Source organism: Apaloderma vittatum, unplaced genomic scaffold (genome assembly GCF_000703405.1).
Source record: "Apaloderma vittatum isolate BGI_N311 unplaced genomic scaffold, ASM70340v1 scaffold25772, whole genome shotgun sequence".
Classification (NCBI taxonomy): Eukaryota; Metazoa; Chordata; class Aves; order Trogoniformes; family Trogonidae; genus Apaloderma; species Apaloderma vittatum.
In genome coordinates this window covers 5,821-16,037 of record NW_009702302.1, presented here as the reverse complement: position 1 = coordinate 16,037, position 10,217 = coordinate 5,821, and the positions used below count along the sequence as shown (strand labels likewise).

General features: G+C 50.7%; 1 protein-coding gene across 1 annotated transcript; it reads left to right on the top strand.

Annotated features, from left to right (window-relative positions):
• Positions 1 to 75: 75 nt before the first annotated feature.
• STMN3 (stathmin-like 3) lies at positions 76 to 9,908 on the top strand. The gene is made up of 5 exons (XM_009879511.1): positions 76 to 343; positions 7,624 to 7,719; positions 7,918 to 8,093; positions 8,820 to 9,011; positions 9,514 to 9,908. The coding sequence occupies exons 1-5, from the start codon at positions 325 to 327 to the stop codon at positions 9,571 to 9,573; spliced, it is 543 nt and encodes a 180-aa protein (XP_009877813.1). The 5' UTR covers positions 76 to 324; the 3' UTR covers positions 9,574 to 9,908.
• Positions 9,909 to 10,217: the final 309 nt, after the last annotated feature.

Sequence of the window (10,217 nt, the reverse complement as noted above, 5' to 3'; positions counted from 1 at the left end):
GTCGCCTGAGCCCGGCGGGGTGTGTCTCCTCGCTCCCCCCTCCCCAGCCGTGGCTCTGTGTTTCTGGCAGGCAGCCTTGCTTGGGAGGGACCCGCCATCCAAGCCACCCAGCGAAGGAGGCCCTGATACGCTAATTAATATTCTGAACTAGTGACCCTTCTTTTTCTTTCCACCCCTTCCCTTCCTGCGGGCTCCCCAGCCTCTCCCCGCCGCGGATGGCTGCAGCCCCCTCCAGCTGAGTCAGTCCTGCCTCCCCGCAGCATTGCAGCACCTCCGCAGCTCCCTGCGCTCCTGCAGCACCCGCAACGCTCCCCACGCAGCAGCATGGCCAGCACCGTCTCAGGTAGGACAGGCATCTCTTTTTGTCTGGAAGGGCCAGGTTGTCATCCACCCGTTGATAAAACCATCGGGGTTTATATATTTTACCGTTATTCCGAGAGTTTGGATTATTTTATTTTATTTTTTCCCCCCACCGCGCGTTTCAGGGAGGGGACTTGGGTGGTGAGGAGGTAGCTGGTATGGCAGCATTGTTCCCCTTCCTCCCCCGTACACACACCCCCCTGATGCAAGATAGCAGGTGGGCTTTTTATTTTAATATGAATACACGTGTAATAAACTTGCCAATTTAAAATATTGCTGCCGTTACACTGCTCCCTGAGAAGATGCTGATGCTGATTAATTTTTTTTTTTTTGTAACGTGACATGGCTATTATTTTTTTCCCCAGCTACCCTGTGTAGCTGGATGCAGAGAAATCAGCAATTGCATTTTGTTTTCTGAAGATTATGTATTGCCTAGCTGGGTAACGGAAAGAAAGACATGGACAAGAGACTGGCAGGACTGCCTTAGAAAATCCCCCCCAAACCTAACAAGAAAAGCCTGGGTGGGTTTCTGTGTGTTCCCAGATTTCTTCCACAGCTCATATTTCTTCGTTAGAAGATGCTAAAGGGGAGCGGTCCTCTGATGGCGTTGGGTGAAATCAAGTGCTGCAAGGGAAGCCCTCCCTCCCTCCTGCAGCAGGAGCCCAGCGTGGCTGCCCTGAGGATGCTTCCTAAAAATGCTTTTAACCGCTTTTAACTGGGGAGGAAGGGTTCAAATGGCTGAAACTGGGAACATGGGTGAAGGAGAAGAAAAGGCTGAAATGGTACAATGGACAATGGCCGTTCTCTCTTGAAACGGCCCTGAATTCTGCAGCGCATAAAGAAGGGGCTTGGGTGGGGGAAACTACATCCTGGAGGGCTGGGATGTGGGGCTGAGCAGGAAAGGCAGACAAAAAGGCAGAGCAGGCAGTGCTTTGTGCCCCCCCGGGCAGGGAACCGGCCAGAAGGAGACCAGAAACCACTTCTTGCTTCTTTCACTGCCCTTTTCCCATGTCTCCTGCTGTGCATTTTCCATTTCTTTCTCTTTTTAAAAGACCGGTAGATGTAAGGGAGAAAGGGACGGAGAGATGGAACAGTGGGGGGTGTGGGGGTGTGTGTGAAAGCGTCCAGCTGATCCCGAGTGGGCTTTGCATGCAATTAAAGATGGTAAAGCAGCATTGTGAAAATGTGCCTCTCTGATTAAAAATCTGCAGCTATTGTATCTATCTCTGCGAGCATCCCTGTCTCAATGAACGTGCGCGGCAGCGCACGCTCGGGAGGTCCCACCCATCTGCCTGCCTTCCCTACAGAACAGGATTGGACCTGGGTTGCAGGGTGGGGGTGGGAGGGACAGCTCAGACTTACCAGCCCTCTGAGCCAAGGTTGCATCGAACTTGAGGTGGACAAGGTGGCAGATGAAACACACGTAGGCAAAACACACCTCGGGGCATTCTCCCTCTCCCACCCCACCCCATGCCTATGGCATGTTTCGTCTTTCCAAAGATACCCTTTTACTGTCAAAGGAGACTTGGGATCATGAAGAAGGGTGTGCTTCAGAGAAACCGCGCTTCCTTGTGGTTCCCATCAAGTAGAGAAACAATTTTCAAGGAGCAGAAAGTCACGGGAAGCTGGTGCTTGTGGCAGGAGGAAAGAGAATGGAGCAGTGTTGGCCAAGGGAGCTGAGCCTCGCCCAGCTGCCTTTGCAGGGAGCAGCTCCGCATCGCCTGCAGCTTTTTTTTTATTAAAAGCAGCCCGGAATGGCAGGAGAAAAAGGCAAGAAAATCCTTAAATTAAGGAGTCTTGTTTGCTTTCTTCATTTTTTTTTCTATATCCGCAGCAAAACCAAATCCATGCTGAAGGGCGAGCAGCTGCAGCTGCCTGAGCTGGTGCCCGGGGGCTTATCCCCCTTGGGAAGCTTTCCTGTGGGTTGTTTAAACAAACAAACAAATCCCTGAGATGAAAAGAGACATGGGGCTCGTGTCCCCCAGCCCAGCAGCCCTCTCTCTTGTCTCCTCACCACCTGAGGTGTTGTTTCCTGGCCGCGGTGGCTGTTTCAGGGTGCTAGAGCAGCAGAACGAGTGGCACATGCTCAGTGCCAGCTCAGCTGCAGTGCTGGCCCCGCTGCCGGTCTGAGCTCGCAGGGGCACAGCCCTTTACCCCCTCCCCAAGGGATCTGTACCAGGCTTTGTGCTCTTGGGTGCTGCAAAAGGGGGGTCTGGCTGGACCCTGCAGCTCTGCATAGCCTTCCCCACCGTTTGTAGGCACCTGGGTTGAAGAAAGAGACGCGAGATGCTGAAATGATGCAGTGAGGTGACGGCCTCCCGCGCTTTTCTTGGGCGTCAACATCTCTGGGAAGGTGGAGCCAGGAAGAAACACAGGTTTATCGTTCCTGGCCTCGTGACTGGGAGTGTAAATGTGTCTTGACAGATCCCCAGGTTTCCCTCTCCTTCGGTGAATGTGAGAGTTGTGTGACTTTATGTAGGTCTGGACTATCCCCTTAGTCCCTTTTTGGTGGACACCATCAGTGTTACCCTGTCCTGATGCTTCTACTGTCTATGTTGGAGAGTCAGAGATATTTCTGTCACGTTCTCTTTCTGTGTCCTCAGGAAATCACTATTTTCCTTTTCTTCAGGTGTTAATGGGTTCTATGTGGCCTTAGAAATTTATGGTACTTGTATTGGGACTTCAGTTTTACAAGCCAAAAAAATCTCTTGTAGACATTTCATGCGTATGTGTATCTCTCTATATATATGGGTGGGGTTTTTTACCACTGTATCCAAACAAGGGATCTAAAGCCTTGGAAAATATTTGTTCTTTCTAAGATACAAATCATATCTTCTTTGATGGCACCATGTGGACTGTAAGGATCCCTAAGGTATTTTGAAAGAGCCCAGTCTTGGAGCCTATCCATGTTGGTTCAGATCTGGTGGATGCCTTGTTCTACCAGATGAAGACGTTCTCCTCCTGCAGAGGAAAGCTGAGGTTTCGTGGTCTGATATGACAACCGTAAGGCTGCAGATAAGACCTTTGTGGCAGTTGTGTGGGCAGCAGGATGAATTGCAACTTCAAGCTTTCTTGGGGTGGATGGGGCTGATGATTCTTGATGACAACACTTGGAGGCACCTCAAGCTCACTAAAACCCCTACACCCCTAAATTACCTGGAGACAACTTGCCTGGCCAATCCCCCCAGTTGCCCTATTGACATGCGCTTTATTCTTCCAGGTGTAAGCTTATATTTAAAAAAAACCCCAGTCTCTCCAGAGGGGAGTTAAACTAATGGCCAAATCTTTGTGTGATTCAGAAATACAAAAGAGTTTGAGGGCATCTAAAGACCGTGTGCGCGTGCTGTGGCACTTTGGCATGTCCCAACTGGTGAAGAGCTGCTCAGTGTGTTTCTAAACAACCCTTTTATTCTTTCAAGTTACTTCAATATGTTTAATGTCATACTAGAAAAATCTTTTATTGTTTGAAATGAGGAAGAGTTTCTTCTTGTGGCTCACCAGTCGGTTTAGCACAGCATAGATTTCATCCCCATGCAGAATATACTGTTCCAGGTCTTTTTCGGTCCATTTGTACCTCATGGCGTTGACTCTTGTCTTGGACTGTCTCATGAACTGCTGCCTTATCCAGTCCCCAGCGTCTTTATAGCTCTTTGTATCATCCAAACCCAACCACCTGAGCCTTCATTTGTCCCAAATCCACAAACACACTGGGACAGCTGCCGCCATTTGGCTCCTTCCTCTGCTTTATCAAGCAGCTCAGGCTGCGCTTCTCTCCATCCTGACACTCCGCCACCCACCCAGCCCCAGCTGCCGGGTCTCTGCGGCACAGCTTGGGCCCTTCACCCTTGCTGAGCCCATAGAAGAGGAGATTTCCTGAGTTGTTTTCCTGAGGGCAGCCCACATGTCCCAGTGCTACGGCCCAAGGGATTTGCTAATCTATTGACCGTGCCTAGCACAGGTCGATGCAGCATTCATGAGCTGCAGATAAAACCCAGGGTGGAAGGAGCTAGGTGGTTGGAAATCCTTCCTGGGTGACATTTGAGCAGAAGTCAGAAGGGAGAGGAATGCTCACATCTGCCTGGTCCCGTGGATGATCCCTCATGAGCCCACGGTAACCTCTGGGCGAGCAGCTGAGGTGTACAAACCCTGATGTGCAGGGACAACCCCTGATGCGAATAAAACCAAACCCACGAGCGTTCTCTGGTTGCCTGAGCTCTCCTCCTGACCTGGTGTTGGAAGTTGGGGAGCAAGAAGGGAGTGACTTAGACTGAAGTGAAGGTCCGGCCGTTACCGATATGGGAGGATTCAGAGCTGGTGGGGGTAACCTGAGTCTGTTGTATCTCAGCTTGTCCAGGACTGGGGTTGCTTTTGTTGTACGTGTGGCATTGCAGCTCGGTGCCGGAGGACTCTGTCTCTCTAGCCCCTCTGCCTTCTGTTATTGCTTTGCCTGCATCTGTAATTGGGCTGCTCTCATTTTTCCATGACATGGTATTCTTTATGGAAGCCATTTTTACTTCTCCAAAGTTATCTTTGCAAACCACACAATTTCCTTCTAACAACCTTCTTTTGACCTTGCTATCAGACGTAGCACATCCAGCCTCATCCATTCAAATTGCCTGAATCCACATAAATTACTCTTGCTGTGCCTCTGGTTCGTTAGGAATGACTCTATGTTAGTGTTGTGCCTAAACAGCCTCACTCTGTTTTGCCAAACAAAAAATGACAGGCTGTTCCAACAGTCTACGCTTTAGCTGTGTCTGGTTAGGAAGCTTTTTAATGGCTTTTTAATTTTTTATGGCTCGATTTTTGAATGGCTAATAGGTGCTGAGCCCCGCTGGCCAGAGCGGGGAGGCGGTTCCTGGTGCTCACTATCCACATCCATCCCCAGCCATTCCCTCGGGGGAGCAGCAGGATTATGTCTCTGGGGATTAACGGTGGAGATAAACATTCTGCAGGGATAAATGCCCTGGATAGTGGTCACGCAGCTCGGTGGAAATGCGGGGTGGGTGTGCAGCACTAGAGAGAGCTGGGGAAATGAGTCCTGGAGAGAAAATAGGCTGAGAGCACCCTGACCCTCCTGGGTCATCTCATCTCCCTTCTTCTCCTTGCACCAGGGAGAAAGTAATTTTGCCTGCAGAGCATGTACAGTGCAGAGAAAGGTTAGGTGAAAAAAATTCTAATGAGGCTTAAGGGTTGCATAGGATGTGCAACAGAATATAAACAGAGCAGGATCAGACAGTGCTGACTTCAGGGCATGAATATTCATAGGGTCATAGAATCGTAAAGTGGTTTGGGTTGGAAGGGACCTTGAAGATCACCTCGTTCCAACCCCCCTGCCAAGGGCAGCAACACATCCCGCTAGACCAGGTTGCTCTAAGCCCAATTCAGAAACGTCGAGGAACTGGCTGCACCTTTTCAGGTAGGACTGTAGCTTCATCCCTACCCAGGGCCCTGTGAAGCCAACGAAATGCAAATTTACTCCGCTTTACAGGATAGAACTCGGATATATTTTCTATAACTCCTACAGTTTTTTCACTTCTTAATTTACGCAACTCAGTTACTTGCAGTGCTCCACCCCAGCAGTGAAATGTCGTGGCTTTGTGATGAAGACTGTACCAGAGTGAAGGGACTTGCCGCTGACCCTTCCGTTGCAGTCTCTGCCTAAAAATAAACAGAAAATATCAGTGATTCACACCTGAGTGAGCAGCCTGTCCTAACCCTCTACCCATGAGCCAGACAAAGCTCTTGTTGCACATCTGAGCCCCGAGTGATGCTCTGGTTTAAACTCCCCACGGAACTGAGCAGATAGCCTTGCTAATGGACCCACGTGTACAATACTTGCTTGGTGTAAGCTGAATTTGTTTTCACTAACTTAGCAAAAGTAAAAAAAAAAAATGCAAACAGATGCTTAAATAAAAAGTTCAACATTTCCTGTCTAATAATTTGTAAAATACGTACATTTGTGTGCTCGAGGACGTGCAGTCTTTCCTGGAGGGGACTTGCTGGCCGTGTCATGTTCTGGCCTGCCAGCTCTCTTATCTTGGTCCAACCATTTTGTCCACTGGCATAACTGTATCCTCAAAACCTTATATCTATGGGCAAATGTGAGTGCAGATACTTCTAAATTTTAGTGCTGAGGTTTTTCCATGCTGACCTTCTCCCCCTGACAGTTTGAAGCCCACTCGTGCCAGTGCAGCTGTGACTGAGACACAGGCTTGCTTCAGGAGATCTCAGGTTTGATCTTCCCTGACACGGTCTCCTAAATAATAACCTGGAGTTTGTGTTTCTTTCTTTTATCTGCTGGATCAGAGGAAGCCTTTTCCTATTTTACCCTGTAATCAGGAGGATGAGGGCATCACTGTGGGGGCTTCTGCATCCCACGGGTGCAACCGCTGGCTCGGGACCAGGGATGGAGGGTGGAGGCTGTGGGATTCAGGGGTTCATTTATTTCTCAGGCCGTGGATCAGGGGTGATTTCTTCAGGAGGCTCCTCAGCGCTCGCTGAAATGCTGCCGCGTCTCCTTTGTCCTCCAGCTCGTTTTGGTTTGGATGGAGGGAGAGGGACGGTTGGTTCGCTCTGCCAAAGGGAGAGCAGGATGGAGGAGACCCCGAGGGTGTGGAAGCGCCGCGATGGAGCTGCTGGGAAGTGATTCTCTGATTTACCGTGCTTACAGACCAGCATCGGCTTCTGCCTGTGTGTGACAGAATCCACTGACATCCCCCCTCATCTCCTTCTCCAGGGGAGGAGGCACCTCAGAGGCTGGGTGACAGCCCCGCCCCGTTAGCAGCACCCCTGAGCCCTTTCTTCACTCCAATGCCCATTTGTTCTCTGCGGTGCTTGACCGCGCCTCTACTCTCCACCTTGAAGTCAGAAATGCCGATTTCTGACAATTCCTGGTATTTGCCAGGGGAACTTGCTAGGAGTTGAGCCATGTTTCCAGGTGTCATTTTGCCTCTGAGCCTGGAAGTGGGATGGAGGAACACTCCAGGCAGCTCTCCCGGCGTGAGGAACTACACGGGCTGCAGTGTTTGGGCTCCTTTGGAGAGAAATCCTCCATGGAAACTTATGTCTCTAATGTGGTAACTTCCTGCTGTGTGTCTTCCCATGGCATTGGCCACACCGGCAGCTAATTTAGTCTGCTCTAGAACAGGAGCTCCTTTTAGCAACCTTCGACAGACTGGGAAAGCCTCCATAGAGCCCGGTAGCTGAAAGCACTGCTGTTGCCGTTGGACTCTCTTCTCATTACTATCTCTTATTTTTCAGCCTACAAGGAGAAAATGAAGGAGCTGTCTCTGCTCTCCCTCATCTGCTCCTGTTTCCACACCCAGCCCCATCCTAACACCATCTACCAGTATGGAGGTAGGTGACCTGCTCCCGCCAGGGCCACTGCGGCGTTTGCGCGATGCTTCCGCAGGCAACGTGGGAGCTCGTCAGCTCAAGATGTTAATGGCAGTATGGCCCTTCTGTAATTATGCTGTAAATTTAAATTAATTGCGGACACCTCCTGAGTGTCGCAGGTCCGCAGAGTCCCTGTTTGTTTATTTTTTCCCCTCAAAGATATGGAGGTGAAGCAACTGGATAAGAGGGCATCAGGCCAGAGCTTCGAAGTGATCCTGAAGTCCCCTTCAGATTTATCTCCTGAGAGCCCGATCCTTTCCTCCCCCCCCAAGAAGAAGGATCTGTCCCTGGAGGAGCTGCAGAGGAGGCTGGAGGCTGCAGAAGAGAGGAGGAAGGTAAGATGTCCTTAAGGTAAAAGGAGAAGTCCTGCAGAAGCAGTGATTTTTCTGTGATGGGTACTCATTGCACCAAACCCTAAAAGGATCTTATGAGGAGCAATCTAAAAAGGTTGAAAATAGTGTTTTTACACTTGTTGTAAATTGTCAGGTGAGACATGGAAGTCATGGAATGAGGTTCTGCAGCCCACGTTATTGTAGAGTCATAGAATTACAAAGCGGTTTGGGCTGGAAGCGACCTTAAAGATCATCTAATTCCAATCCCCTCGCTGTGGGCAGGGCGACTTCTCACCAGAGCAGGTCGCTCCAAGCCCCGTCCGTCCTGGCCTTAGACCCTTCCAGGGATAAGGCATCCACAGCTCCTCTGGGCAACGGGACTCAGTGATCCTCCTTCTCCTCTTGTTTTTAAGTACCGATGTTACGAGTGTTGCCAGGTAAGGGGAGAGCAAGCTGAAATCATTCAGACAAGGTTTTGCCTTGGCTTTGCTGAGCCGGTGGGTGCAGCGTTGCATCGCCCGCCTGGCCAAAGCACCAAACCCAGCAGATGTTGCCCCGTAGCCAGAAAAAAGCATCAAAGCACCTTCCAAGCAAGAGCATTATGGGATGGAGGTGGGTGGCAAAGGGGTTTTGGGCTAAAGTGGTGGTCAGAAAGCCTCCCTGAGGAGTTGAAGGCTGGAAGAGTTTCTCCAGTCGCCTTACACCTCTCCCGACGCCTTGCCCCGGCAGACCCAGCAGGCTCAGGTGCTGCAGCAGTTGGAAGAGAAGCGGGAACACGAGCGGGAGGTGCTGCACAAGGCGCTGGAGGAGAACAACAACTTCAGCCGCCTGGCCGAGGAGAAGCTCAACTACAAGATGGAGCTGAGCAGGGAGATCCGCGAAGCACACCTCGCCGCCTTGCGGGAGCGGCTGCGCGAGAAGGTCCCCGGGAGAGGGCTGGGGGCTGAGCTGATGCCCAGGGAGGGGGAGGTTGGGGTTTGCTCCCTGTGGGGTCACCCCAGAGCGGTGGGTGCGGGGGAGCGGGCGTTTCACTGCTGGTGGAAAGCGGGCTGAGGAGCCGCACGAGAAAGGGGGACGTGCCCTTCAAGGTCAGTAGAGAAAATACCAGCTGGCTGATGTTGGTAAGTGCAAGCTCAAAGGCACGGGATCCCAATCCGTGTCCGGAAACTGCGTGGCCAAAGAGTTGGCCGAAAGGAGCCGTGAACGCGTTCGCTGTAGGTTTGCATCATCTCCAGCCTCCCCCACATGAGGTGCTTCACTCCTTGCAGGCATAACCCAGTGCCCTCAGGGCGTGTCGGGTGGGAAACTGGTCTCTTTTTTATTTTTTTTGACCGATGGAAACCCTGTGTGCAGGAGAGGAGGAAAATGGAGATGGCAAGAGCAGAAAGTTGTTAGCCCGGTGTCGTCTCTCCCATCTTTGCAGGAACTGCACGCAGCTGAAGTTCGCAGGAACAAGGAACAGCGGGAGGAGATCTCTGGATAAAGGGCTTTTCTACACATCTAGCACCTGATTCCTCTTAACAAACCAACCAATCGACCAACCAACACATTTTATTTTGTTTGTCTAGACGCGACATTCGGTTCTCCATCCTCCCCCTGCCCCTCCCCTGGTGTTCGTCCCCCAGCTACACGCTTCGATATCTCTGCATCCTTAATTGTCAGTCCTTGTGGGGATTCACAAATCGTAGGGACCTCTAAGCAGAATAGCGACTAGTTCACATGAAATAGGGAATCAATCAATCGATCAGTCAATCAAACAGCTTCTTTGGAGGGTTTTGTCCTTTTTTTCAGAAAAACAAAATAAAATTCTTAAACTGATGTAAAAAAAATTAAGATATTAATAAATTCAACCAGCAGTATCACAGAGATACGGATTTCTTATCCAGGGCTTTTACCCCTCTTGGTGTTTGCTCTGAGCCAAATACCAGTTTCAGAGTAATGGGAAGAAAGTGATAATTTCTGTGTGTGAAGTGGAATAGGGAACAGCCCCGTGTTTGCCGGTGATAGGAGAGAGGAATGAGAGGGCGGGGATGGCTCAGGAGCCGTGGTGTGCAGAAACTCCCCCCGGAGCCAGCCCCGACTGACCCAGAGTCTTCATCTGTGGACGATTTGGTTGACCACGAGCTG

Bases quoted from the DNA above. Each gene is read 5' to 3' on its own strand.
- STMN3 (XM_009879511.1), top strand. The intron at 7,720-7,917 runs GTAGGTGACCTG...TTCCCCTCAAAG, and splicing joins CACCATCTACCAGTATGGAG to ATATGGAGGTGAAGCAACTG. The intron at 9,012-9,513 runs GTCCCCGGGAGA...CCATCTTTGCAG, and splicing joins GGGAGCGGCTGCGCGAGAAG to GAACTGCACGCAGCTGAAGT.